Below are 13,910 nucleotides of genomic sequence, written 5' to 3'. Positions count from 1 at the left end.
ATAAATAAATAAAAATCCTCCCCTTCCTCCATTTGGCCATTTGGCGCATCATTTATTTAACAAAATAGTACAAAACCAAAGAAGCACATGTGTGCGTGGGTGTTGGTAGCAGGATACATCTTGCCTGATACTAAAAATTATTGCCCTTCACTTTTGCCAAACAAATTTGCAAAAGAACACAAAAAGGAGCTTATGAAATCGATACAAAATGTACAGTGCCCAAGGTAGAAATTTTCTAACTAAAATGAATGACGGTACTTATTAACATCCATTTTGTTTAAACTATATCTCTGGCATATAGCATCCATAGTGCTCTCACTCACACCATCAGTTGCATATCCAAGGTGAAGAAGTTTTTGGAGTTCGTCTGATGGGAATAATACCTGCCAATACCATCCATAATAATGTTCATCAGCCATTCATTTTGTAATTACCAAAAAAAAATAACAGTAGCGCTAGGAAGGAATGAGCACAAACATCAAGGAAAAGCATTTGGTAATATTAGAAATTTGTAGTCATATATGTCTAATCTAGTAATCTAATAACACAAAAACTTTAAGATCTTGAAGTGCAGTTACTGCCCTGGATGTTGCTTCATGTTCATTTACATTTGTGCTTTGCTCCCATCAGGGTGTTGATTAAAGTTAATAAAATTATCTCAAGATATTACTACTCAAGCAGATCTTGTCTCAGCTTAAGTCCCTAAAACTAGAAAAGACAAACAGGTTGCACACAAGAATTAGTAAAACTATGGGCTTGAGAAATCAAATGTTTGAAATTCTTACCCACATACGACCCTGGTGGTTGTGATATTTTCCTTCTGTACTTCTATTTGTGTGTATTGTGTTTTCTTTTGAGTTTTGATTATTTGGGAAGTTTGACGTTAACCGGAGAAGTTTCTCACTGCCCTGATATAGAAGCAAGACACAAAAAATGATAATTAGAGAGCCTACAGCAGCTCAGACATCTAGGAAAGAAAAAGGCATCCTAAGCATCATTGTAACAGGCAGAATTAACTTTGAATTGAGATACAGAGTATATAATAACTTCGACATAAAGGAACAGAACAATCATAATTTATTATCATAAGACAACTGTGTTTTTTTTATATAACAAGGTACTTTAAAGAGGCAAATTTCATTGTAAACTGCCAACACCAGGTATGTTTTGCATCTTAGCATGACAATAATATTAAATAATATTCACTCACCTGCAGAGCTCTCCAGTGGGAGTATGTCCGGAACAATATCCAAAAGAAAGGGATATTAGGGAAAGGTAACACCTATAAATCATGAAAATGTTTGAAAGAATTAAGAGTGAATGGAGAAAGGTATGTGTATATGCTGAAAGGAAAATTTGACATACTGCACAGGTCTTTATAGTATTACCATGAAGACTGTTGTCAATGGAAGCAATGAAGCTGATCCATACAAGTACTTCTTGTGAATAATTGTTCCCCTGATCAAGTAACAAAAATGTTATTCTAATCACGTTTAGGAATTTTAAAATAACAATACCAGATAATGGCATTCATAAACAAGTATGTGCTAATAAAAATGCTATAATACTAAATGTTAGACCCAAAAATTAAGGTAAATGTGGATTTTGGGGAGGGAAGATGCGAGGATCTCTCCCTCTGTTTTTAGAGTGGCTGTTTCCAGACTTCCAGAGTTTATACCCACAACCTAACGGTCAATGGATAAGCACCCAACCACTGCACCAAGACCAAGTAGAATTACCTGAAGGCAATATGCCGTAGTCTTCGGCGAACAAGTAGACCATTTAAACTGTAAAAAAAAAAATAAAAAAAATAAAAAAATAAAAAAAGGTGATTAGTCCAAATGATAAACCATGGGGATGAAAATGGAATCATATAACTAATCTGTCTATATTTATAAGCTTCTGCACACATAGCATGCATGTTGATCAGAGTTCCATTTAAGAATTACTTTTTTTTCATAGCATTTGTCTTACCAAATCACCGTATTACAGTCCATTTTTAGGGGAAAAGGGGATAATAACACATCACTAAATATTCAGAAAATCCTACCACAGTGGTTAGACATCATAGATGAGAAGCATGAACCACTGCTTAAAAAGAGTCCAAGTAGAAATGATAATGGCAACAGCAAGGCACTTGTTAGTTGTTATGATGAAAATTGAAGCAGTCCAACTCAAAAGAGGCACAAATTGAAATAAATAAATCCAGAATGCTAGCATAACATTCTCAAATTCACATTTGGCACAAACACAATTTAGAAAATTACTTACTGTTAGCATACATGACCACAGTATTAGCCAGTGATGCCACAAGCTATTAGTGTTCTTTTTTCCTTTGTTTTGGATAAATTGTTATGAATATACTTAAACAACAACCATTCAAAACAAATGCAGGCGAAACACACCTGGATGGATAAATGATTTCTACTCTATTGACCTCTTTTGTAATGGATTTCAGGAAGATTTCAGAAGGCTTCACACCAGACAGCATCCATAACCCTAACCTAGCATCATTAATTACACATTTATCAATTACAGAAGGGAAAATAACTAAGCCAAGCTATTAAGCTAATATATCGTTAATTTACCCATGGATTTTGCTCTTGAAACTCCCAGCCGGAGCCTTTTCCAAATTGCACCACTGATTACTCATCTAAAACCAATGAAATACCAACAACATCAACACTATATGCATGCGTTATATGCTGTGGAGACACGTAAAAGTGCATAACACATTGTGAAGAGCAAGAGACGGAGAGAGTATAAAAACCTTATTAGCAGCGAAATCGATGAGGAGCTCGAGATTATACCAGGAGAGCTTGTCCTTGGCGGGCTTGGAGATCCTGCTCCATAGCTCTACGAAGGTGGACGGAATGTTGGAAGACTGAGCTTCGCATGCGGAGCGGTCAAGCGATCGGCTGAAACACCAGTTCCTCCCCTTGATCGGAAACACTACTAGCCGAGCTCTCATTGTCGATTCTGTGTCGCTTTCTCGCTAGATTTTCCGGTGGACAAACACACCAGTGCAGAAGGAGACGAGGAAAATGCTAACGCGTCGAAGCGATTGCAGCGACAGTTGAGGCATCAAATTCTGTAAGTGCAACCGGTTCGGTTCAGCTAAACCGTCTAAACCCGAGGGACTGAGGGAGGGGTTCCCAATTTCCCATGCTCAACCCAAGCGCCTGTAAAAACCAAATTGTATGTTCTTGATGGTAGATTAGTGAGCGAATATTAATAAAATGACAGTTTTGTTTTATATGTTTAATTCCTATTAATTTTTATTCATGATTATTAATTCAGTACTAATTTTTATCACGATTATTGTTTTAATGTCAAAATTTAACACGTTTGTCACATTCGTTTAATACATGCCGAAATATAAAATTTTCAAAGGTATTTTCGTCTTTTTAACTTAAAATCTCAATTTGAACATGAATAAAGAGATTTAATTCCTAAGATCGATTATATGCGAATTGAGATCGATCTTAGGGTTTAAATTCATTTATTCATTGTCAAATTGGAATCTTAATTTGAAAAAAACGAAAATACCCTTTATAATTTCATATTTCAGTATGTCTTAAACGAAGGGGTGACTGACGTGATAAATTTTGGCACTAAAACAATAGTCGTGATGAAAATTGGTAGTAAAATAATAATTGTGGATAAAAATTGGTAGGGATTAAACATGTAGACCAAAACTGTCATTTTACTAATACTCGTGGAACCAAAATTGATATTTTTCTCGTAAGATTAGTTGTTCTGTTAAATTCTTATAGCTCAGTTCTGTTTACTATTAATTGAGTTTTTTTTTTTTAAATGTGATATTCGACTATTCGAGTTAAAAATTAAGAAGTAATTAATTAGATTTAGTTTCCCACTACTTTGTTGAGGCTGGTTTGAAGATGTCTTATATAACTAGCTAGCTTGTTTATTGGATTGTCGAATTGCCTTCCATACATCCCCTATTTTATGTCACTGATTTGGTCAGTAGGGACTAGAAATCAGCTTTTAATTGAGCCTTTTCTGTGTTGAAATTCTACGTGTTTTGCTCTGTCGGGAAGAACTGGCCAGTGGCCAGTGGCCAGTTGAGAAAAAAGAAATTAATTTATTGCCACAATATAAGCTACATATATGCATGCTTTCAGTTATTCCAATGCCATCTTCTTCATCCACATGCCTCCTCAGTTTCACAATAACCTCCGCACCGAACATGAGAGACATATTGGGCACCAAGAAAGGGTATTATTAACACATGCCTAAGGGGAATAAATGAATACAACAAAACACCACTGTGATTCGCTAATATCATACACTAATTACAGATCAAAAGCAAAGATTGAGTATGTGCACACATCAAACATAGTTAGACTTTTGTTGTTACCTCCGTTCCCACAAATATTGAGCACTGCAGTGTCGCAATTCCAGGTTCCACCATGCCCGCGGAGGTTGCAAGAAAATGTTCTACCAATTTGTAACTATTATTAACTCACTCCGTATCTGCAATCAAGTTTGGTGCTTCGCCCTGGCAGAGATACTCATCGCACACTGATGCTGATCCCCAGTCCTTGCGCAGCCGCAAGATGTCTTCGGTGAAGGTGGATCCCGAGGATCCAATAAACACGGTTGACAAAGAACAGATTGTTTTGTCCAGCATAGCTTCCACCTTCAACAACAAAATAAACACATAAATATATAAGGCAAGGAGAAAACAATATTTGTACGAGACACGACTACTCTTCTAAGTGAATGAGACATGGCGTATCCATGCTGAACTGTCCCATGATATGACCCAATGATCAAATTTCCAGCAGAATCTCAGTACAAAATTATGTACTGATGAAAAACTTGGATGAAATTTAAAGTTCCACAAGCATGTTCTAGACTTTAGTTCAAAACTTTTGGTGTGAGTCACTCTTCAAGAGACTAAAGGGTTGGTGCTAATAGGCCACAGCCAACTACACATCAGTATCAGATTGAGTGCAAGAAACGTAGAATATCAGCCAAAAAAAGTTCCGACAAAACCAAATGTGAACACAAGTTTATCAGCTCCCAATATTAGGTGAAACACCAGTATCCTCGGTGTTCATTTCTCAATGTAGTATTTGGAATGCAATACAAGTAAATGCCACAATTCTACGAAATAAAATGTATGGTTTTCCAAAGCTCTTGTTTTAAAGCATCACCTTGTGTCAAATAGTAAATCATAAGCTCACCTGAGAGTCTTCCTCGAGACCATGTCTGTATAACAATGCATCCCATTTCTCGGCTGAATTACGAGCAGGCCTTTTCACAAGCGGTACAGTTTTTCCATTGAAGGTAACAAGTGACTGAAGTAAACCAGTTTCACTTTCTGCTGCATCTGTTGAGAGATATATTACTGGGGACTTAGCCCTCTCAACCACTCGATTGATACAATCTGCAGCTTGAGGAACAGGGTAGAAGCAACTTGGCTCCTTGGCATTGCTGATAAAATCGATAAGCACCATTAGAGATCCAGACTTAAAATTATTGGATGGACTGTGATGTGAATTCTAGCCACTACAGTTGTTTAGATGCACTATTGCAGGCTTTACAATGCAAAGTATGTTTTGAAGCATAACAGATTAAGAGTTAACTAATAATACATTATTAGAGCAGAATAAAGCGTGTAGTATTTAACATTGACAGATAGCAGGGAAGAAGTATACCAAAACTTTAAGAAACCATGTCGTCGGAAATGAAGTGCTATGAAGTTCCTTCCCAAAAATGTTTGTACAAATCGCTGGGCGGTGAGCATAATAAGACGGCTGGGCTCTATGAGTGTCTTGCATTTGTGGGAAATGGGACCACCCGGCTGCATCACCAGGTCTTTTTCTACATCAGCGAAGAACACATCGCCAATTGCAATAACATCATCATCTGAAGAAAACTTTGCAATTATGTCTTGGGTAGTTCTTTGCATTGGCTTCTTAACATCCTCGTCCCAAGCAGTCTCAAGCTTATTCATTGAAACCCCTAAGGATTTCAACTTCTTAACTCTCTCACCATCCATAAAACAAGGCTGTGGCTGTGAGAAATAACACATGAACTTATCTATATGCACATGGTTCTTCCGAATTCCTGCAAATTCATCATAAGTGACAACCACCTTTCTCCCACAGCACTTATTAATGTGATCTATATCCAAAACCCGGTGAAACTCATAGTCAACTTTTGAGCTTGGTATAACCAAAATGCGGCCAAGTAAAGCAGCAAAAAACATGTGTTTTTCCAAACAGATTAAATGGTTCGACATTTGACCCGAAACACAAATGGCAAACAAGTACTTATTTGATCTTGGCTTCCACTCAATGGTTTTCCGATTGGAAAACCTATGATCCACCTTCCTACACCTGCCAAAAGCATTGACATCCGGATCCGTGAAATTACCCGATGCATCCAACAAGTTCCCTGACTTATGCGGCGACAAGAGAACTTGTTGAATTTGCTTGTTCAATGAAATCTGACTTAGCAAATCAGCCTGGAAATCCTCCAATAATACTGAAGAAACAGATGATCTCGGTACAGAACTACTGAAATTCGAATTACTATAAGTAGAATTCACAGTGTTATTAACCTCAGAAGAACTCGAATTAGTATTTACGAATGTATGATTCCACAGCTTCAAAAGCCCCAACTGCTGCCGCTGGAGCAGATACAGAGCCCGCAACTCGGACTCGCGCATGCGATTAAACGAAGCGTCGGTTTTAATATTGGCGACTCCAGTTTGGAAGACGTCCTTAATGTCGGTGGCGAAGTAGAGAATGAGAAAGAAGAGGGGAAGGACGATAGCTATGAGGTAGCCGTATCTCTTCACGGAGCTCAAATTGAACCGGCGGCAGCTGAATGGCCGGTTTTCGAAGCCGCCGTTGATCTGGAAGGTGGACCGGAGCGGCGACTTCCCGTTGCCGCGCCTTTCGTTCTGGACGATTAGGGTGCGGTGATCCTCCTCTTCGTCGGAAGAGGATTCTCTGTCCATTGTGCGGCGGCGGAAGCCAAAATGGGCGGTGAGAACTACTGGTAGGTGTGTGGTTATCTGGCTATGGTTTCTCTCTCACGCAGAACAGTGTGTTTGTGTGTGTTTTTACAGTTGGGAAGTTGTTTCACTTGTTTGTGAAGCAGATGGGCCACCGATAGATCAGAAGTGTCGTGTCGGGTGCGGCATTGTGTTAAAATCACGCAGCCATATATATTCAATTGTTATGGTGTAATTACTTAAATTCTATATTCATAATTATAAAATTTTATTTTTATAATTTTTAAATTTTATATTTATAATTATTAAACTCTATATCACAGTTACAGAACTCTATATTCATAATTACTTAACTTTATGTTTATAATTTTCTTACAATTATTGAACTCTATATTCACAATTATGACAATTTTGAAATAATTTTCACCTTGCAATGTGAGCACATTTCTACAGCATAACTTGCCATATACATTAGACATTGACTCTTTATCCGATCCTTACCACGGACCAAGGTTCACAATGCATTGTGTGGACGTTAATGCATGTATATGTGTCTTGTGTTGTAAGTTTTTGTATCTTGTATTATAAAATTTTATATTTTATGATATAAATTCTATATTCGAAATAAATTAATAATTGTATTTTATGTTATGAATTTTTGTGTTTTATTATGAAATTCTATTCATATGAACACGAATTATGTCCCTAAATTATATTAAAAAACAAGTATATATAATATGTGTATTTAATTTTTATTATGAATTTTTGTATCTTATGTTATAAAATCTTATACTTTATAAATATGAATTTTGTATTTCATCGTTTTGATTCATAATCTATAATACTATGTGAATTTTGATCCATGATATCAATTGCCTTCTACAATCGTTATACCCTATACCACAACGCACATAGCACTGTGCGTCGCGCGCCTCCCAAAACGACGTCGTTTTGAGAGGCGCGGTAGGAAGTTGCTGGGATTATGTGTATTTGTTGACAAAGTTATGTGTATTTGTTCATACAGTTATGTGTATTGGTTCATACAGTTATGTGTATTTTTTATACAATTATGTACATTCTTTTTATACAATTATGTACATCCGAATAAGAAAATTTGTGTGTTATTATGTTAAGAGTTGATGTGTATTATGTTAAAAGTTTATGTTTATTATGTATTATGTTAGATTATGTGTATTATCTTTTAAAAAGAGTATGTATATTTTGTTATATAATTATGTATATTCATGTATACAATTATGTGTATTCTAGTATAACATTATGTACATTCTTGAACAGCGGGTTTTTTTTTTTTTAAAGAAAAAACTACTGTCATTCACTGTGGCGGAAAATTTCAAAAAAAAAAAATTAAAACAACATCGTTTTGCATCTGGGCGCATAGTGCAACGCGCGCCAGGGTGTAGGATATAAATTGCCTGCCTTCTATACCATTCTACCAGTAAGGTAAACTTTGGGCCCAACGGCCCAATTTTTATTCTTTCTTCCTATTAGAAGCGGAATATAATTTTGTATAGCCCAATTAGACTTAGAATAAATTAAAATTTTTCCTATTAAAATTGTTATCATTAATTTATTCTCTAATGTGGTATTATCTATAAATTTTAAAAAACATAATTTTCTATTTTCATCTATTACTCGTCAATCGATTGATTCCATCATGAGTTAATACAAAATTTATATAATAATCAAATATTAAAAAAACCCCAATACAGTAATATAGGTAGGGAAAGAGATGCACATAGTATTACTCTTTGTTAAGCATATAATATATAAAACATAAATGTGCATTTTAATTATCACCTTATTATTTTAGTTGAGACCAAATATATTTGATAAAGTTGAAGTTGACTATATGTACATGTGTTATTTGTGACTTATAAAAAAAAAATAATTAACGCGCACACATGAGAAATCGTCTTAGGCATATAATATATTAGTTAAAACGACACATCCTTCGACTTACACTTATTTTCCAGTCGTATTAGGTTAATTGTATTGTTGGTCACTAAGGAAAAAAAAAAATTGTCAAATCGATTATTTTCATCTTCCTAGACAACCACAACCAGTGTTATGAAATTTTGGGGGAATAAAAGTATTGGACAAATTTAGAATGACATGTTGAATTTATGCGGTGCACAGAAAAATAAAAAAGTTTGGTTAAAAATCAGTGGATTAGACTAGTCAGCCAGCGGCAAGACCTGCCAAACTTAGCCTATTTTCTTTCATCAATATGTAAAATGTGACGGTATTCAATTCAAGTTGTTTTCAGAGGAGAAATATATAATAAGCAGACTTCATTTTTGACGCCGTTAACGTACGGATTGATCTTGATCTTTTAAGTCCGGCACCAACGTAACGTGCCAGTCAATTCGGAAAAAAAAAAATGTTAGGGTTTACGTGTTGCTTTTACGTCTTTGTGTTCATGCAGATACGGAGTAATATTCATTGTTCACAATAATTCTTTTTTTTTTTCTTGAAAATAAATTTTATTGATTATTAAATTTCATTTCTCGATTATGGTTCAATTAAATTAATAAATGTTTTGATACGTTTAAAGAGTTAGGATTGAATTTGTGACCTTTGATTTAGAGTTACATACTTATGTCATTTAGTAATTTATAATGTGGGAAATTCTAATCAAGTTGATTGAATAGTTAATTTAATAATCATAATATTTTAAGTTTAATATTGTTTATTTGATCATTTTTCAACTATGATCATATTACGAATTTCATTCAAATTGTACTTTCAAACATCGGCTAATACGGAGTTTCCCATAATTAGAGCAATGTACAAGGTCATAATTAAACATTTTCATCAATGAACTTTGATCCAAATAGAAAAACAATAAGGAATTTGAATCACTTTTTTTTTTTTTTTTATATAATAAGGAAGGGGGATACCCTACATATACACACTATTACCTCAACTGAGATTTGAACCTTACACCTCCCACTTAGAAGAGCAACCCAATACCAGTGGACTACAAGCCACTTGGTAGGAATTTGAATCACTTTAATATAACACATAATTTTTAATGAGTTTTTAAAAAAAATCAATAATAATGTAATTTTAAAGATTTAATTTCACTTGTAGTCCCTTCACTATTAAGATTTGTTCAAAATTGACCATATTGGTTTAGTCATTGATTATTTAGAATTTGCCAAATTCAGTTCCAACATGTTGAGCTTCAAGTCTATAATTTTATGTTTTCAAATCTAAGAAATGCATTTTCTCTTTCCTTTGTCTAGACATTCATTTCTTTAGAATAGAAAAAGGAATTTCTTCGATTACAAACTACGTACATACACATTTAATTTTTATTTTTAATTTGAGAATTTTGATTATTTAAACTAATTGGTAAAGAGAGTGTTTGATAAATAGCTGTTAGCTGATTGGATTAGTGGATTTGACTAGTTAATAACATTAGCTGATTGTAGAAATATATTTGGTAAAATTATCTGTTAGCTTATAATTGATTACATACAAAATTACTTTCTCCAGAAAGACGACTAATGCAAATCAAATTTACATCCTGTATGTTGGAATTAATCTGACGTAAGTTGGAAAATATATGTATTAAAAAAAATGTGATCAATTTTAAGGTGTGAACAGTTAGGCGCTGTTTTTGTTGTTACACAATGGACCGATAATACGAAGGTAGTCGCCAACAGAATTTTGGACCATTCACGTGTCCTACACGTACGCTGTTTTTATCCACAACCCACCCTTATTTGAACGAATCCCCACTTCTCCTCGCAACCCAAATGCATAAATAGTTGCAGAAACTAAGAAACCGAGCGATCCAAAGCTCAGAACCATGGCCGCAGTTGAAGATGATGATCCATCGTCCACTATACTAACCGCCCGCAACTTAATCCTTCTGGTCGCTTTGGCTTTTCCCATGATGTCCCTTCTCAACAACCATCTTTCACGTTCCAAGCCGTTCCTGTGGTGGCTCAGAACGCCGACAAAAATGGAGGAACGCGTAAAAGACGGCGACGGCGATGGAGACGGCGAGGATTTCGACTGCGTCATCTGTCTTTCCGAGGTTTCGACGGGGGAGAAGTTTCGGGTTCTTCCCAAGTGCAGGCATAAGTTTCATGGTGGGTGCATTGATGCTTGGTTGGAGACGGGGAAATGGAGTTGCCCTGTTTGTCGGAGCTATGTTGCGGCGCCGGCGACGGTTCGCCGGGACGGGGGAGAAGGACGGAGCTCCGGTGATGGCGTCGGGGATTGGATTTCGTTGGCTGTGGATAAGATTTGTAGCAGAGTTTTCGGGAGTGCGATAATGGTGGCTCTTTCGTACCAGGAATGCTACTTCTATTTTGATGAATGAAAATATATGGATAATTCTAGTAAGTAGTAATCCTGCGGCGAAATGATTCATAGGTTTATTTAGGATATAACAATTGCATGTACAGGAATATATTGATTACTTTTTTTTTTTTTAATGCATATAATAAGTTTTAAATTATTCAATCATCATTATGTGTTTTTTTACATCACAAGTTAATGAAAAAAAAAAAACAATCAACAAATTAAAAATTCTTCTAACAAATTAAACATCTCCTCATCCCTTCAGAAAATCCCCTACCAGGCCACATGCAATACCACGTTTATAACTTTAAAAAGAAAAATACTTGGTGTACTCCTATTTTAAACTCCCAACTTGTATTCCCTCTAACATGTTCTTGATGTAGACATTTTTCTGTGGACTCAAATGATGAAAATAATTAATCCTGATTTGCCACCTCAGGGAGTAGAATTTTGGGAGTCTGAACTCCTCTAAAAAAGATTTTTTTTTTTTTTAAATAACTCATATAAATATTCATCTTTTAAGTTAAAGTACTGTTAAATATTTTACAATTAAACATGTTATCAAAAATGTATTTTCGTACAAATGATATAATGAATTCAAATAAATAACTCTCCATCCCCACTCCTGTCCCTAGCTGGGAATTTTTAATTCCCAGGATCCCTTTTTTTATTCATGTCCCTATCAACTATGGGTTCAGTTCACATCCATACAAATACCTCACGATGTTTACTAACGAAAAAATTATCTATTTTATGAACCTGTAGTATTATTTGTGCATGATATAAATTGTATTTTTAGTATATTGTAGGTTCACTTTTAGTTTGTTCATTATATTTCGATATATGTTTATTTTTATTTTGAGTGTATTACAAATAAAAATGAATATCTTTTCAAAAAAAAAAATTAAAATGAATATGCATGACATTAAAAATGAATTTGTAGCCCCGCGGGCTAGTTCAAATGATCAACTACCTGACCTAAAGTTAGCACTTCACAGTGACAAGGTGTGAAACTAACTGTGGAGATGAATTCTTTATGCGCAGCAGAGTCAACGACAGAGACTAATTGAAAAACTGTTTAGGGACTTACAATTTACCTCATCTAATAAATCTTGAACATAATTCTTGAGGCTTAGAATTAATCAAGTTCAAACTATTAAAAAAAACTTAATATATCAAGAAATACTTGTAATAATATGTTAAAAATGTACATGTCTCAGTGATTTATATTCTTACCTGGCCTAGTGATAATGAATGGGTTTTGTAGAAGTGTGTGCGTGTGCGTGTGCGTGTGCGTTTCAAGTGAGAATTTATGTGTGTGTGCACCCGCGCGCTTCAAGTGAGAATTTGTGAATAAATATAAATTATTGATTTAATAAATTTAACTGTTGAAAATAAAAATTAAAAAAAAGATTAATATAACCATCAATTTATAAATATTACAAATGTTAAATATTATGAAAGTGGCATCGCTCTTTTATTACTTATTTATTATTTATTATTTATTATTATAAGTTGGATTCTTTAATTAAGACTAAAATTCAAATGTTGCAACAGACAAATTTAGAATCATAATAATGAATTCCAATAAAGTGACGACCCAACCTGCCACTAAACTACTTGCCTATTACCCTTGCATTGTCTCTATGCCTATTTAAATAATCTCTTGTTTAATTTTAAATGTGTATAGGATAACCCCTAGCCCTACCTCTATGCCTACACACATATCCACATTTTCTATTGTTATCTTACCTTCTTTCTTCTTCTTCTTTTTTTTTTTTTTTTTTCACAATTACAAATTAAGAATTATACTTTGTATTATATTTTTCAAAATTCAACAAGCATTACAATTTTTTCAAAAAAAAAAAAAAATAGTATTATTATTGAATTATAAGATGCTAGAAATTTAAAAAAAAAAATTAGTATTAATTGATCATAGGAACTTCTCTAAAAACATTCAATTCATCTTCTTCCATCACCCGCACTCCAGTTGTCCAGTAACATCCACTTAAGGAGGTTCACAAAAAATAAACACTCATTGATTCATAGTAAGTAAAAAAGAGGCGAGGGCATTAATTCATTTATTATGTCATCTGACAACATATTATAATCTTCTTCTTCTTAAAAGGTTGAATCTTTAACTTCAAAGACCATCCAAACTCCGTTCCGACCAAACATTTGAGAGGATCTCTGAAAACATATTCTATCTTTACTATCCATCACAAGTAAGTAGGCTTCGACCATATTCATGACTGGACTTTGAGGCACGCACCTCTCATATGATTTATTGAAAAGTATTAGTGACTAAAAAATATTTTCACATTTATAATTCATATAATGTAATTCACATCAGATCAACCAATCGATTTATATTTTTATTAAAAATAATTCTACAACATAATAAGATATTTGTGTGGCACTCAAAAATCAATTTCTAACAAAATTTTCGAAGTTAGTATTCACATTTACCAACTCCGATCCGTCCTTTCCTGTGGAATGAAATATGGAGACGGAATTTCACAGTAATTTCACGTCCATAACGTCAGTAATTCATTCTCTATCGAATTTGCGACGAAAT

The 13,910-nt window shown here is 34.3% G+C and overlaps 2 protein-coding genes across 3 annotated transcripts; both read right to left on the bottom strand.

Annotated features, from left to right (window-relative positions):
• Nucleotides 1-3: 3 nt before the first annotated feature.
• On the bottom strand, nt 4-3,171 carry LOC109190372. 2 transcript variants are annotated; one of them, XM_019340838.1, is made up of 8 exons: nt 2,771-3,168; nt 2,589-2,653; nt 2,406-2,504; nt 1,740-1,787; nt 1,389-1,458; nt 1,211-1,282; nt 786-908; nt 4-383 (listed from the first exon to the last, which is right to left on the bottom strand). In XM_019340838.1, the coding sequence occupies exons 1-8, from the start codon at nt 2,969-2,971 to the stop codon at nt 240-242; spliced, it is 822 nt and encodes a 273-aa protein (XP_019196383.1). In that variant the 5' UTR covers nt 2,972-3,168; the 3' UTR covers nt 4-239. The 2 variants fall into 2 exon arrangements, with proteins under 2 accessions (XP_019196383.1, XP_019196384.1); XM_019340839.1 differs by lacking the exon at nt 4-383 and adding an exon at nt 433-708 and having other exon boundaries at nt 2,771-3,171.
• Nucleotides 3,172-4,124: 953 nt separating this feature from the next.
• LOC109190823 lies at nt 4,125-7,167 on the bottom strand. Its single transcript, XM_019341449.1, has 3 exons — nt 5,688-7,167; nt 5,214-5,463; nt 4,125-4,663 (listed from the first exon to the last, which is right to left on the bottom strand). The coding sequence occupies exons 1-3, from the start codon at nt 6,995-6,997 to the stop codon at nt 4,487-4,489; spliced, it is 1,737 nt and encodes a 578-aa protein (XP_019196994.1). The 5' UTR covers nt 6,998-7,167; the 3' UTR covers nt 4,125-4,486.
• Nucleotides 7,168-13,910: the final 6,743 nt, after the last annotated feature.

The sequence above is a fragment of the Ipomoea nil genome, unplaced genomic scaffold (genome assembly GCF_001879475.1).
Source record: "Ipomoea nil cultivar Tokyo-kokei standard unplaced genomic scaffold, Asagao_1.1 scaffold1576, whole genome shotgun sequence".
In the NCBI taxonomy this organism is placed as follows: domain Eukaryota; kingdom Viridiplantae; phylum Streptophyta; class Magnoliopsida; order Solanales; family Convolvulaceae; genus Ipomoea; species Ipomoea nil.
The sequence above is the reverse complement of the archived record's forward strand: the minus strand, read 5'-3'. Positions and strand labels throughout refer to the sequence as shown.

Coding starts and splice junctions, on each gene's coding strand:
- LOC109190372 (XM_019340838.1), bottom strand. CDS start 2,971: ATGAGAGCTCGGCTAGTAGTGTTTCCGATCAAGGGGAGGAACTGGTGT. Junction 1,283..1,388: donor CATTGACAACAGTCTTCATG/GTAATACTATAA, acceptor CATGATTTATAG/GTGTTACCTTTCCCTAATAT. Junction 384..785: donor ACCACCAGGGTCGTATGTGG/GTAAGAATTTCA, acceptor TGGTATTGGCAG/GTATTATTCCCATCAGACGA.
- LOC109190823 (XM_019341449.1), bottom strand. CDS start 6,997: ATGGACAGAGAATCCTCTTCCGACGAAGAGGAGGATCACCGCACCCTA. Junction 5,464..5,687: donor CATGGTTTCTTAAAGTTTTG/GTATACTTCTTC, acceptor CGATTTTATCAG/CAATGCCAAGGAGCCAAGTT. Junction 4,664..5,213: donor GTCTCGAGGAAGACTCTCAG/GTGAGCTTATGA, acceptor TTGTTGTTGAAG/GTGGAAGCTATGCTGGACAA.